This window comes from Leucoraja erinacea, chromosome 4 (genome assembly GCF_028641065.1).
Source record: "Leucoraja erinacea ecotype New England chromosome 4, Leri_hhj_1, whole genome shotgun sequence".
Lineage (NCBI taxonomy): Eukaryota > Metazoa > Chordata > Chondrichthyes > Rajiformes > Rajidae > Leucoraja > Leucoraja erinaceus.
Genome location: NC_073380.1, coordinates 90,740,039 through 90,755,967, shown reverse-complemented (window position 1 = coordinate 90,755,967; position 15,929 = coordinate 90,740,039). Strand labels below are relative to the sequence as shown.

Genomic DNA, 15,929 nt, shown 5'->3' with positions numbered 1-15,929 from the left:
ATTGTAAACCCCCACACGCTCGTTAAATAATTTTTGAATGTTTCCAGGTAAATTTTTATTTTTGGCCCTAGACATTATCTAAGCTGTTTTGAATGTAACCAAATCTTCTAATTTTAATAATTTTGACTAAAAATAATGGATTCGTATGTCCCAGATACTTGGCATTATGTATAATACGAATTGCTCTTTTTTGCATCATGGTTAATGAGTGTATCGAATTTTTATAGTTATTGCCCCAGACTTCTGCACAATAATTTAAGTAGGGTAAGATTAATGAACAATAAAGAATGCGGAGTGATTTGTAATCCAGAGCCTGCTTGGCTTTGTATAATACAGAGATTCTTTTTGACAATTTAAATTTTACATGTTTAATATGTGATTTCCAGCTTATTTTATCGTCAATTATAACCCCAAGAAATGTATTTTCATGCACTTGTTCAACTTCCACCCCATTTATCTTTATACTTACTAGTTTATTTATTCTGCAATTACCAAATAACATTATTTTAGTTTTACTCAAATTTAATGAAATTTTATTCCTATCAAACCATATTTTCAATTTACCCATTTCTTTTATTATTTTATCCAATAACTGTTTTAAATTCTCCCCAGAACAAAAAATATTTGTATCATCTGCAAACAAAACCAGCCTCAACCAAGGATTGAAAAGACTAGGCTTGGATTCACTGGAGTTTAGAAAGATGACGGGGGATCTTATAGAAACTTATAAAATTATAAAAGGACTGGACAAGCCAGTTGCAGGAAAACTGTTCCCAATGTTGGGCAAGTCCTGAACCGGGGGCCACAAGTCTTAGAATAAAGGGCAGGTCATTTAAGACTGGGGTGAGAAAAAACGTTTTCACCCAGAGAGTTGTGAATTTGTGGAATTCCCTACCACAGAGGGCAGTGGAGGCCAAATCACTGCATGGATTTAAGAGAGAGTTAGATAGAGCTCTAGGGGCTAGTGGAATCAAGGGATATGGGAAGAAGGCACGCACGGGTTATTGTCTGGGGACGATCAGCCATGATCACAATGAATGGCGGTGCTGGCTCTAAGGGCCGAATGGCCTCCTTCTGCATCTATTTTCTATGTTTCTAGCTTCAGGACAGCGAATCACTTATGTGCTCAATACCATTTAGAGCATGAACAAGAAATCATCATTGTACATGGGGACACATTTTCCAAATAAACTTTCTATTAATTGGTTGAAATATGTTGTATAGGGGAAGCTGGAGGGGTGGGGGATGGATAATTTGAGGATGGGTTAAGCAACACTATTTGTAATTCACAATGGAAGGTCATCAACCTTGAGTCTGAGAAAAACAGATTGGGATATTGTCTTAATGATCGACCCGAGCCCAGAATATGCTGAGTCTCAAAAGACAGTGAATTGGTAAGACATAGGGATCTTCTGCATGTCATGTACACGCCCATCTCCATTTCAAAACGTTATTCTATTGCACATGAAACACAAGGGGTCATGTGTGATTAAAATTAGCAAAGAGAACTGGTCACAGGTATAGTTGTGGTGTGATTGAGAGAAGGGAAGTTTAGACTTTGTCGGGGTTAGATTAAGATGGCGAGGACTACATCTGAGCATTGGTGTAGGAACAAGGGGTCAGGGACATGAAGAATGTAGGGGAATTTAAGGTGCAATATGCTTTGGGTCCTGTAATGAGACTGAAATATGCCGACAATGGGGTGTGGATACAGTGCAAATAAAAATCTAAAGAAATCAATAGTCAATAGTCAATTTAATTGTCATTTGGACCCCTTGAGGTCCAAACGAAATGCCGTTTCTGCAGCCATACATTACAAACAAATAGACCCCAGACACAACATAATTTACATTTTACATAAACATCCATCACATTGCTGTGATGGAAGGCCAAAAAAAACTTATCTCTCCACTGCACTCTCCCCCCCCCCCCCCCCCCCCCCCCGATGTCAGAGTCAAAGTCAAAGCCCCCGGCTGGCGATGGCGATTGTCCCGCGGCCATTAAAGCCACGCCGGGTGGTGCAAGATCGCACACCGGGTCTTGGTGTAAGAGCCCCCGGCGTGCGCTCGCAGAGTCCCGCGGCCATTCCAAGCCGCGCGGGGCGGTGATGTTAGGCCCCGCTCCAGGAGCTCTTCGACCCCGCAACTCGGGCGGGAGAAGTCGCCGTTGCAGGAGCCCTGAAAAGCGGTCTCCCTCCAGGGACCCGCGGGCTCCCGGTGCCGCCGTCCGCAGACCCGCAGTAGCAGCCTCCTAATCTCCGGAGGTCGGGCAGCAGCAGCAGCAGCAGCGCTCCACCACCGCTCCACCCGCTCCGGACTCGGCCAGCTCCACGACGGTGACGGTGAGGTGAGTCGGCACCAGAGTCCCCGGTCTCTTCCTGTTGGAGGCCGCTCCTCATTGCAGCCCCAACGACAACGGAGACCCGACAAGAAAAGGTCGGGTCTCCCGTGCAGGGAGAGATTTAAAAGTTGCTGCCTCCCTCCCACCCCCCCATACACACACCCCAACACAAAATAACAAAAACTACATAGAAACATAGACAGAAAATAATAAAAACGCGGACGGGCTGCAGAGGCCGCTGCTGACCAGAGTCGCGCCGCCTACATACCTGTGTGAGATCATACCTGTGTGAGATCTATATGTAGGTTCAACAATAATAATGTAAGTCTGGTTCATTTTTTTAGGTTTATTATTGTCAATGTACTGAGGTACGGGGAAAGGATGTGTTTGCATGCTATCCAAATAGATACAGATACCATCCATAGATGCAATCTGTTCAAACTCAAGTACATAGTGTAAAGGGGAAGATGCAGAGTACAGAATATAGTTCTCAGCATTGTAGCACACCAGTGCCTGAGACAAAGTCCAATGTCCTTATGGGATATAATGGAGTAAGTTGTGGTTGAATGGAAATACAGTATCAGATTAAAAACTCTTGTATTGTAGAAGTTGGGTCCATTTTACAACTTTTAGTGCCCTGTCTACTGTGAGAGGAGGGACAGAAAATTGGAAAAGAGGAACAATTGTCTTTGTTTCGCAGATGCCATCCTGTTAAACCAGAAAATAATCATCGGATGTATGGTTTAAATCTTTATTTTATCTGCATGTATAATAATTTAATGTAATGTTTAATTCATCGTGATATAAGCTAGGATTAATAAACCACACAAAATGTTCTTTTACTTTTCTTAACATTTTGTTTCTGCTTTAGACTTTGATCTACAATACTTCTGGCTGTGGAGCAGATTCATTGATTATATCCAGTGTGTATTGACTTTCACTGTTGTTGCTGCATATATAACCTACCTCCTTATTGACTCTTCACTCTTTGTGGAAACGCTTGGTTTCTTTGCTGTCTTCACGGAAGCCATGCTGGGCACGCCACAGTTGTACCACAACTATGAGAACAAATCCACAGAAGGAATGAGGTAAGAGGGCCTGTGCAATATGAATAATATTTTTATGGAAGAACACATTTCTATTTATTTTATGTTGGACCTGTTTATTATCTTTTTGAAGCATAATCACAATGGGTTAAAGCGTCAGTCAATTCATGGTATCAAATGACACTTGAAGCTGGTTTTGGTTATAGTGGAAGGGCAAATATTGGTCAGGGCACCAGAATAATTCACAGCTCTTTTGCATCTCCCTAAACTTTTAAAGCCTTGATTTAACACAGCTGGGCATTTGAACCCTAACACTGTGGCACAGTACTACACTCCAGTGCCAGCTTACATTATATAGCTCTGGTCCTGGAGCATGGTTTGAATATATTAGAATTCCACCGATATACTGAGCTAATTTAAAATTGGAATTGGTAATGCATCAGTGTATTACCTTCAGATTAAGGCTACTAATTGTGGTTGCATTTCCAAATACTCCTATTTTAAATTCCAAATTGCCCTTGGTCTCTTACTGCAAAACCTAACCAATTAAGGTTCTTCTTAAAAGTACACAAAGTTGGAAATGAGGAAAAAAAGGATTTGACCTTTTGATTTCAAAGTTTACACCCCGTTTACCCACTCTGTTATTCTGGTTTACAGCCTTTTCCAAAAATGTATTTTTCAACTTTAATGACATTCTGGTGTCCTACTTTTCTCTCACGTCAAAGTCCTGTAAGCTTTTCTACACGTGTAAAAATTGTAACCCTTTTAGTTGCATTCTTCCTGAATTATTATAAATCTTTATTTTCCCCTCAGTTCTTTATTGACGATGTGTATTTTTTACTTTGACATGCTTTAAGCAAAACTGATTAGTTCTCCAATAGTACATTTGCAAACATCTGTCATCTGTTGAAGCTGTTCCACTGCAGAATAATAAGTGTGGAATGTAAATCAGGTTGAAAGTGAACCAACACTGTGGTTTTGGTTCTATTTTGATACTGTTTATATTAGAAATGCCCATGACTAATGTCAATAATGACCACAACAATCTGAATTTACCCTTTGAATTTATCTGTCTTTATCAGCTTTATTTAAATAAATAATCAAGAACCTGAGAGCAAAACAGGATTTTTGGTGATTATACCCTGGCCTGTTGCACTGTGTAATATGTGTGTTTCATGTAGCTGATGGGCTGCAGCTTACAATCTAAATCAGAAAAATATTAGATTGTAAATTAACAAACTCCATAAAGCTGGCATGTACTGTCACCGAGACATGTTTCTATCTTAGAAATGTCAAAATTATATGCTTTCCATGAGATGCATGACATCTTGAAATTAATGTTTCAAGGGTTGCTTCCAACCTAACGTGGCAAAGTAAAATAGTCTGGGACCTCAGTGACAGGCATTGAATCAGACTTTGCTTCATCATTCAGAATCAATTGTAGGCATGAAATCTTAGAGCATTTTATAAAACAAACTTTTATACTAGTAAACTACGAACTATCTGAATTTCCATTGCAAGTAACTATTGTGGACTACATATCAATCCACAGGATTTGTCTCTACCTGCATTCTCATGGTGTTCACACTTCACACTGTCCATATAATTCCTCACTTGCTCTCCTTCCAGCCTCTTTGGGTTACATTCTGATCGGATCCTTATAACTTTTTCAATTAAATCACTCCTCAACTTTGTAAATTCAAGGGGATATAGTCATAGACTATATCTATGTAACTTAATACAGGTGCACAACCTTTTATCCGAAATTCCGGAAACCGAAAAGCTCCGAAAACCAGACATTTTTTCCAGGATGTCGTCCGCACACCAAAGCTCGCGTTTGGCGCCAAACCTGACCCGAAACGACCCACGGTCAACCCAGGTCTGTACTACTATAGCGGCTGCCTCCTCCCCGGTGACCGGGGAGACACTTAAACATCTGTAAATCATTGCTTAAATGTTAGTCAGTTAGTTTGGAGGGCTTTTATGTGAAGAGGGGGGGGGGGGGGGGTGAAGGGGGAAACTTTAATTCTTAGTCCCCTACCTGGTCAGAGAGGCGGGGAGCGGGCAATGCCTTACCGGGTCGCCGTGCAGTAAGCTCCTGAGCGCTGTGGCCGCCGACTCCCAACATCGCGGAGCTGGGGCTGCGGGCGTCCGGCGGCGTGCGGCGCCGGTTGTAGCTCCGACCCCGGCAACTCTACCCCTGGCTGCGCGGCGCTCCAAATCCAGCGTGGCCCGCGGCCGGACGCCCGCAGCTCCAGCTCCGCGATGTTGGGAGTTGGCGACCACAGCGCTCCGGAGCTTACCGCACGGCGACCTGGTAAGGCATTGCCCGCTCACCGCTGGTATCCCAGCGCTGTGGCCGCCGACTCCCAACATTGCGTAGCTGGGGCTGCGGGCGTCCGGCCGCGGGCAGCGCTGGATTTGGAGTGCCGCGCAGCCAGGGGTAGAGTTCGCCGGGGTCGGAACTCCAACCGATGCCGCCCGCGACCCAACGCCCTCAGCCCCAGCTCCGCGATGTTGGGAGTCGGCGGCCACAACGCTCCGGAGCTTACTGCACGGCGACCCGGTAAGGCATTGCCCGCTCCCCGCCTCTCCGACCAGGTAGGGGACTAAGAATTAAAGTTTCCCCCTTCCCCCCCCCCACCACATAAAATCCCTCCAAACTAACTGACTAACATTTAAGCAATGATTTACAATGATTCCCCGGTCTCCGGGGAGGAGGCAGCCGCTCCAGACTTTTCAAGCCGCCCGCGCTACCTACCTAATCTACGCTAAAAATCTTCCATTCCGAAATCCGAAAAATTCCGAAATCCGAGAAGTGTCTGGTCCCAAGACTTTCGGATAAAAGGTTGTGTACCTGTATAAACATTAAGCTCTGGTATTATTCCAAATCTGCACTGTACCGAGTGCAGTCCAGTCTCTGTCCTCAAAAGTGATTGTTTTCTAGATTATCTTTCAATATTATAAACAGTGATTGGATAAGTATGCCTACAGGAGCAACTGGGAAGTGCTGAACATCACTCATCAGGGACTGCAGTAATAAAGGCTTATGATGCCTTGGTGGGGGCAAATCCTATGAATTATATTTTCAGTCGCTAATCAAGCCAATTGCTAGATTTGTCAGTTTGGCAACCTGGAACTGTTTAAAAATTGAGCATAAACTAAAAATCAAAAAAGATTAAGATGGATTGCAAACATCGAAGTATTTGAAGCTGTCTTTGATTTTCATATCAAAAAACTTCAACTTGTTTTTAAATTCAATTGAGTGACATTTAGCTGAAGAGACTAGCAAAATAATCCAAACTGTCAAGTAAATTTAATCTACAAACCAAAAATTATTGCTCCTGGCCTAAAGAAAGGCAGCATTATTATTTTTAAAGATGTTGCTATGAATGAAATTTATTAAATTAGGTAGATTTGCACTCTTTTATTCATAATTTTTCTTTTAAAGTCACACATATTGTTGATTTTTAGTTCATGAATATACTTTAATCTCATCATCTACTGTTCTACATCCTTGTGTTTGAGAGCAAAATCATGTTTGATTCCAAAAACCTGCTGTTTTTTGATGCCTTCAATTAAAAGCTCTGAGCGTGAAGGGTGATGCTGAGATAAGATTTAAGCTGAGGTGGGATGATGCAAATGTAGAATGATTTTCTGTCCTAGTTTTTTTCGGGAGAAAATAAAGTGCATTTATGTAGTGTCTTTCAATTCCCTAAGCATCATCCTGTCAACTAACCATTTGTAATGTCGGAAATACAACAGCAAATTTGTGTACCGCATACTCATACAATCACCAAGATGAGGACCTGACAGTCTGAAGAAGGGTCTAGACACGAAACGTCGCCTATTCCTTCTCTCCAGAGATACTGCCTGTCCCGTTGAGTTACTCTGGCAATATGTGTCTATCTAAGGACCTAACTATCTGCTTTTTGTAACCTTGATTGAAAGATTGGTTGGCTTGTCAAAAATGGCTTGCCTACTTTTAGAGATATTGCCTTGGGCTATTTCAATCACCCAAGAGTGTAGGCAGTACCTCGGTGTAATATCTCAGCTGAACAAGGGCATTTATAACAGTACAAAGCTCCATCAGGATTACAAAGTAATGCCAACAATTTGTGCTGTTTTTGCTACAGGGGATAAATGCAGTGGCAAGGTTGTTACCATATCTTAGCCACAATTAATACTTTGATCTTTCTCCATACCAAACTTTTATTCCTCTAAAGTATTAAGTAGAACTTACAATGCCCGCCATAATGTTTGGGACAAAGACCCGACATTTATTTATTTGCCTCTGTACTCTACAATTTGAGATTTGTAATAGAAAAAAATCACATGTGGTTAAAGTGCACATTGTCAGATTTTAATAAAGGCCATTTTAATACATTTTGGTATTACCATGCAGAAAATACAGCAGTGTTTATGCATAGTCCCCCCATTTCAGGGCTCCATAATATTTGGGACACAGCAATGTCGTGTAAATGAAAGTAGTCATGTTTAGTATTTTGTTGCATATGCTTTGCATGCAATGGCTGCTTGAAGTCTGCGATTCATGGACATCACCAGTTGCTGGGTGTCTTGTCCGGTGATGCTCTGCCAGGCCTGTATTACAGCCATCTTTAGCTTATGCTTGTGTTGGGGGCTAGCTTTCTCTTCAGCATATAAAAGGCATGCTCATTTGGGTTCAGATCAGATTATTGACTTGGCCACTCAAAAATCAACCATTTTTTAGCTTTGAAAAACTCCTTTCTTGCTTTAGCAGTATGTTTGGGATCATTATCTTGCTGTAGAATGAACTGCCGGCCAATGAGTTTTGAGGCATTTGTTTGAACTTGAGCAGATATGATGTGTCTATACACTTCAGAATTCATTATGCTACTACCATCAGCAGTTGTATCATCAATGAAGATAAGTGAGCCAGTACCTTCAGCAGCCATACATGCCCAGGCCATAACGCCCCCACCACCATGTTTCACAGATGGGGTGATATGCTTTGGATCTTGGGCAGTTCCTTCTCTCCTCTATACTTTGCTCTTGCCATCACTCAGATATAAATTAATCTTCATCTCATCTGTCCACAAGACCTTTTTCCAGAAGTGTAGCTGCTCTTTTAACTACTTCTTGGCAAACTGTAACCTGACCATCCTATTTTTGTGGCTAACCAGTGGTTTGCATCTTGCAGTGTAGCCTCTGTATTTCTGTTCATGAAGTCTTCTGTGGACAGTGGTCATTGACAAATCCACACCTGACTCCTGAAGACTGTTTCTGATCTGCCGGACATGTGTTTAGGGATTTTTCTTTATTATAGAGAAAATTCTTCTGTCATCAGCTGTGGAGGTCTTCCTTGGCCAGTAAGTCCTTTTGCGATTAGTAAGCTCACCAGTGCTCTCCTTATAGTTGATTTTGGTAGGCCTAAGGTTTGGCTGATGTCTCTTAACAGTTTTATTCTTTGTTCTCAATCTCATAATGGCTTCTTTGATTTTCATTGGCACAATTTTGGTCCTCGTGTTGATAAACAGCAATAAAAGTTTCCAAAGGTGATGGAAAGACTGGAGGAAAGACTAGGTGCTGAGAGCCCTCTTATACCTGCATTAATGAGGCAATTAAACACACCTGAGCAATTACAAATGCCTGAAAAGCCATGTGTCCCAAACATTATGGTGCCCTGTAATGGGGGGACTATGTATAAACACAGCTGTAATTTCTAGATGGTGAAACCAAAATGTATTAAAATGGCTGACAATGTGCACTTTAACCTCATGTGATTTTTTTTTCTATTACAAATCTCAAATTGTTGAGTACAGAGGCAAATAAATAAATAATGGGTCTTTGTCCCAAACATTATGGAGGGCACTGTAATTGGTTAATGTCAGTCAACTAAGGAACCAGCAAATACAAACACCACTTTCATTTTGTGGAGCTTTACAAGAAGACCAATAGGAGGTAGGGACTCGTCAACTATCCAGGTAGTGAAATGGGTATTCCATATATTTTACTGCATTGCAATTACCTTGGATGCATTTGAGTCTTCATAAGCCTAGTGAGTGAATGATAACTAATTGTTAATTTTTTTTCCCCCCTCTCCATAAAGTATCACTATGGTGTTGATGTGGGCAAGCGGTGACACTTTCAAGACTGCTTACTTCATTCTGAATCAGGCACCTTTCCAATTCTGGATATGTGGATTGCTCCAAGTTTGTGTCGATATTACCATTCTCTTTCAAGCTTACTATTACGAACGTTACCCTCAGAAGCCATCTTCCCACACCGTCCCTTTCACAAGCACCAAGGCACTTTAATACCCACACTATTTAACAGGAGCACCAAATGAGCAACTCTTGGAAAGGGCATCAGAGCCCCTACAATTGAACCAGTGCCAGTAACATAATATTGGTTCTCAGGATGCAGAAAGGATTTCAAAGTTGCTTTCTGGGAAAGAGGTTTACGTGGTTAAACAATGGATTGTCTTTGATTATTTATATATTCTATTATGCCTAATTTAACCATTGTCTTTAGATTAGTTTGTCTAAATGCCTTACCATATGTATTATTTCTGGGACATTTTTGTTTTCTGGGACTTCTTTTCCCCACTGGTGTTTTGTAAGTCTACCTTTGTTACAGTATTGTGATCTTAAAACCAGTTTTTGTTAAATCGTTTTTGCATACATCCAAAGAGTTGTACATTCAGGACTTGCTTTAAAATAGTTAAGTTTTTTGATTCATTTTCTTTTAATGTGACCACATGTTCTTCAAAAAAATTAGAAGAAAGTTGCAGGAAGGGATTGAAGTTACATTCATACTTGCAAGTCCAAGTAAACTGGGTTAATTTGTCAGTGATAACTACTTAAAACTAGATCCACAAGTTATTTGTAATCTTCAAGAAGTATTTTGGAGATCTAGGAGCCAGTTTCACTTGATTATAATTGGATGCTACGGCAACATTGTCCATTAGAGCTCGACACCCTGGGGTGAAGGAGAAAGGTTGGACATTAATTTATGCTTGGGATTCTCTCCACAGAGATCACACCAGTGGCAACATCAGGTGCTTATCTAGGGTGAATTCCATGAGGGCCATTCGGAACAGTTTTGGAATAGCACTAGATAAAGACCGGGGTAGCTCAGATATTTATTCAGATATGGATGATAGGAGCTCACAGGAGAAGGGAAGAAGCAGGAAAAAAATATACAGATGTACTCAGCAATGAAACAGGTTAATTATGATTACGTCTCATTTTGATAAAAATGGTAATGAAATTATCAATTACTTTTAGTGAAAAGATGCATACTGAAAGTACTCTGTGATGCTGACACTGTTTTCCCCTTTCAGTAGATGTATTGCCATGTTCACAGATCACATTTGAATCAGAATGTAGGGTTTACTTTTAAACAGTTGCTTAAATTTGCTTGGCATTTACCCACCTTCGGTGTTCAAATCAGTGTTGCAGGAAATGCAGTAAATAGCATTGTTCCAAGAAAGCATTTCCATGCAGGAAATAAAACAATAAACCATTGGGATGCATATCCAGGTAGGGCTTCCTGTGCCACATTGCATTACGAGTCACTAGCTCCTGGTGTTCTAATGTTTTCTTCTGGGCGAGTCCTGGTTAGTCTCCTGGTCCCATAAATTGCTTTCCCCATTGCAAGGTAATTCTTCATCTCAACCAGGCTGTGTGGAAATTACAAGGGTAGTTTTCTCACTGGTAGGCCATTTGAGCCACAGTGCAACTTTTACCAATCTGATTGAAATTGAATGATCCAATCCATTACCTACAAAAAGTCAGTATGTTCTCACCGATTGCTGAATGAAATTGATCTTTCCAGAATATTTTAAGCAAGGAGTTGGTATCAATGAATGCCGACCCCTCAGTGTTTCAATAGAAATGTGAAATTACAACTCTGTTTTTAATATGCATTTAACCAGCCTCCTTTTATTTACTTCAACTAATTTCTGATCATTATGTAAATGTATTAATCTAAGCCACATTTTGTTTGAGCAATTATGTTAAATAAAATTAGTTGGGTTGCATTCACAGGATTCCAGCAAACTGTGAAATTATATTTTCTCAATCTGAAGTTAAACAATGGCTGGGAGAAAATTTACCAAGACATGTAATAAGTTTAATACAGCTGCTACAGAACTATTCCTTTGGGTGATCACCCTTGGGCTGTGTACAGCAACAAATGAGAATTGTACCATTAAAGGCACTTACTATTTACAGCCATCACTCTCTACATTTTGCTCAGGAACTATTCAGTGGATGTTGTCACTGCATGACATTTGTTCTACAAGAGGTTTGGTCTTTCTGACCCATAGCTGGTCATCACAGTTTGCTTTGGGCCTAAGTGACCTTACAAACGAAATGTAAACAGGAACTTTTTAAGCCAAGTTGCCTGTTCTTGTATGTTCGGACAGCGGCATGTATTTTCATCAATTAAATGTTAAATGCTGGCCATTCCACCTTGATTATCAAACATTTAAATTTTATAAAATATTTTCTTAAGAATATGCATTTCAAAATCAAAAATCAAGAACAATTTCACATTTGTGTATGCATTAACTGCACTATTAACAAGAGAGTGATGATGGTTACTCTACTGAAGCCAGGTTGCGCACTTTCTCACTGGTGTTCTGAGTAAACTCTGCATACCTTAATGACCCAAACGCTGCAGTCAACATCTGCTAAATGCAACATTGCCATGTTAAGACTTACACGGATCTTTTCCATTTGTTTGTGTGGTTTGTAGCATTTGCCTTAAGCCACCATGAGGTAGTGGTACAACATGTAGCCTGCTGTTCTCACTTCACAAAATGTGTCAGTCTTTGGTAGTGGCTGATCAGCCCATGGGTGCAGTAATCTCAATTATGTTTACAGAATGTTTTGTGCCTGATTGGTGTTCTGCTAAATGGCATGGAAGTATTTACTTTAGGACATGGTAAGAAGGGTACGTCTTGGCTGGTCATGAAATAATTGAAGATAGTTTATTGATTTTTTTTTACAGGTTACTTGGTGTACTTTCATATTTTGTTTAGTCTTTGTATCTGTAAATCTTTGAATATTAGCATCTTTTGTATTATGTCACGTGTACCATAAAAGTAAAAGACTTTGCTCATTGCCAAAAGAAACCAGATGAAAGCACTAAACCGGCACAATAATGTTCCACAATACAACCAGCCTTTATGAAGATCCTTAAACATATGCTGCCATTTAACATTGTATTTAGGTGCTTTGTCATTTATGGATGAATTATAAGGCTGTTGAAGGAAACAGGAACATTTGATAAAATTTGAAGTGCATACATTAGCCTACTCTCTGTATTCATGTATTAAGCTCAACCCTAAATAAAAGTATTTGGAACTAATGTGGAATCTTGTGAATATTTTTTTCCTTCCCATTAAATTACAAATTAGAACATATTTCTAATGTTATATTAATCAACAGGTAATCACTCGCGTAAAAACATGTATTTTATGTTAATTTTCATCTTGGCGAAAGTGGCTGTAAAAAAAGGTGAGTGACCTGAGATTACATTTTTAAATAAAGTATTGATTCTCTACGTTTTTTTGTACTTTTATGGTCTGGTTTACTCAGAATAACTAATACTTTGTATATTGTTGTTGTATCTAATGTGCCCATGGAGCTGCAGTTTGTCGGAATTTAACTGCTCTGGTTCATATCCTGGGCATATGACAAATAAATACAAAACGCTGGAGTAACTCAGCGGGACCAGCAGCATCTCTGGAGAGAAGGAATGGAATGACGTTTCAGGTCGAGACTTCTTCAGACTGAGTCAGGGGAGAGAGAGAGAGACATAAAGAAGGGTAAGGTGTGAAAATGAGTGATTAAAGGGGACGATGGTCAAGGAAAATATAGAATGGATCATTGTTAGCTATGGGGACGGTGACAGCGAGACATACAATCTGAAATTTAATCAGGACAGTGAAACTAGTCGGAGAACTCAGATGGGGGGAGAGAGAGAGAGGGAAAGCAAGGGTTACTTGAAGTTAGATAAATCAATATTCAAGAAAGAACTGGTGGGTGGAGGATAGAGGAATAAAAAAAGGACGGCATAATGGTAAAAATGATGCAATGTGGCCTTAGAAATTGTGAGGTATCTCGGATGTAGGTCAGAAAGGACTGGATAAAGGGTAATAGAGCTGTGGAACTGTGACCAGTTAGAAGCTCAGTTATCTTTTCCAACAGAAGTGGATGCAATGCGTCTCCAATGTTGTATTTTTTTAAGACAAAAAAAAATCACTGATTCTGCCAGGAACCAACAATGAAGTTCGATTGTAACTCTCCACTTGGAACAGTGGCCAAAACCTAACATTATATAAAAAAAATACTGACATAATTTCCGTTAAACTTAAACAGTTGTATTTTTGAAAGGTGTGATATAATTTGCTCTCGATCCATAAATCTCCACAGGCAGTTGCTCCATCATCAATCTGTTTTCCTTCACGTTGTACATAGAACAGCACAGCATAGGAACAGGCCTTTCCACCCACAGTTGCTGCCTTACAGCTCGTGCTTGAATTAATTGCATGCACATACTTACTTTTCTCATTTAATGTTCAGGTTACCACAAACCACAGCTTAAAAGAAAAGTTCTGCTTGAGTTTAGCTATTTCCCAATACTTGGGGGAATTTTTTGACATCTTTCACAATAAACATCTTGTGAGCTGTGCTTCAACAAATACCCAGATGAGTTTAAAATGCTTGAAAGAAAAGCCAAAGCAATGTGTAATTAAGAGGCTAACAAGCAGGCTAATTTACTGTTTTTAACCTGTAAACGATTCATTTGTTACCCATTGAGACAAAAAAAGAGAGCACCCTCTGCTGTAAAATTGCAGTCTCATACATGTTGGACGCCTGTGAAAGCCTGGGGTATTTCTTGGCAAAGTGGTCTCTTGAAACTGGAAACGTGGAGAGATGGTCATTACTTATAGATGCAAAAGGCTGGGGTGGAAGATTGCAATCTTCACGTGGTCCGCCCTGTTTCGACGAATGCAATCAACCCGGCGTGCACAATCAAATAAGATCAAATAGAACAAGTTGTCCTACAACTTTAGGCTGTGCACACCATATGCAAGAAGAAGAAGATGCAAAAGGCTGTAGTTGAGGGAACCAAGTCAGAAATGCTGCAGAACAATTATAAGCTGCCTTAAATGAACAAGATGAACAGCTCATTTGGGCTTGTTTGCGGTATTAATTAAACATAAATTAAAGACTTAATTAAATTCGCCTGGTCCTAATTTCCTCCTTGCAGGTTCATCATACTGTGAAGTCAATTTAACAATTAGAAGCTTGCCCACCCCCACCAAGTGTAATTTCATAGGAATTCACATGAGAAATGATAGTCCACCATGTCTTTATCTGGTATGTTGCTTGCTCACGATCTTTCTATTAAAATCTCATCATACAAGGGAGGGCCCAATTCTCTTTAATGCTTCATTATCTAAGCTGTGTTTATCCTTCGCAAATTCCAATTGACATGAGACATTTGTGTCATTATTCTTTTATTGAAAATTGACCACCGCAACTTGTCGACTTCAACTCCCACCTAATGTAGATTAATCCCTAAAATCCAAGTTCCTGATCCATATTTTTTTAAATCTTTCTACGGTCTATGTAAGCATTATTATTAGTTATATTTTCCACCCACACTTTCATCTGAATATTGACAGCTACTTGCCACTGAATCAAAATGTTACATCGTCAGAAGCTATTTTTGTATCTATAGAGGCCAGATTTTTAATCGCCAAATGAGTTCATGAATTGAGTTAAATGCATCAATTTCATACATTCCTGTTTAAATCAATGTACCTTTTTCCTATTTAAAATATTCTTTGAAACTGGAGCCAATATACTTGTTGGAAATGGAAATGATTTATTGTGTATACATGAATGGAAACCCAAATCAGCATCAAATTCAATTTAGCACATACAAAGGTGCTTCTACTATATTTGTTTAAATGTCTTATAGTCCACAGTTCTAAATATCAAATAGATAGATTCAAGATACATTTAATTGTCACGTGCCAGATGGCACAGTGAAATGAAATTCCCATACAGCCATACAATTAAAAAAAAAAAAAAATAAAGAACACGCACTATAGAATTTGACATAAAACATCCCCACACAGCAGAATCAAAGTTCCCCACTGTGTGGGAAGGCACCAAAGTCAGTCTCTTCCTCCATTGTTCCCTGTGGTCAGGGCCTCCCCGTGCCCTCCGCAGTTGCAGTTACGGGCGGCCCGATGTCCAGGACCGCTTGCCGGGGTGTTGTAGGTCCGACGTCGGGGCTGCGGGACGTCCCCAGTGGCGTGGACACAGAGTCGGCCCCCTCCTACCGGAGTCGGCGGCTCTCAAAGTCCGTAGGCCGCGCCGGGTGGAGACTGCTGCTGGCGACCCTCTGCAAGGCGCCCCAGGACTCCACGATGACGGTCAGCGCCGCCCGCGTTGGAAGCTCTCCGCACCAGAGTTCCACGATGTTGGAGCAACGGCCCAACGCTCCGGAGCTCCAAACGGCGACCCAGGCAGG

General features: G+C 40.6%; 1 protein-coding gene across 3 annotated transcripts in view; it reads left to right on the top strand.

Moving 5' to 3' along the window:
* The window catches only part of LOC129696670 (solute carrier family 66 member 2), a 55,795-nt gene extending 43,049 nt beyond the window's left edge, over positions 1-12,746 (top strand). For all 3 annotated transcript variants that reach the window (XM_055634768.1, XM_055634767.1, XM_055634769.1), the window contains 2 exons: positions 3,212-3,428; positions 9,478-12,746. In XM_055634768.1, coding sequence (XP_055490743.1) covers positions 3,212-3,428; positions 9,478-9,685 — 425 coding nt within the window. In that variant the 3' untranslated portion in view covers positions 9,686-12,746. The remainder of the gene's footprint in view (positions 1-3,211; positions 3,429-9,477) is intronic.
* The last annotated feature ends 3,183 nt before the right edge of the window (positions 12,747-15,929 follow it).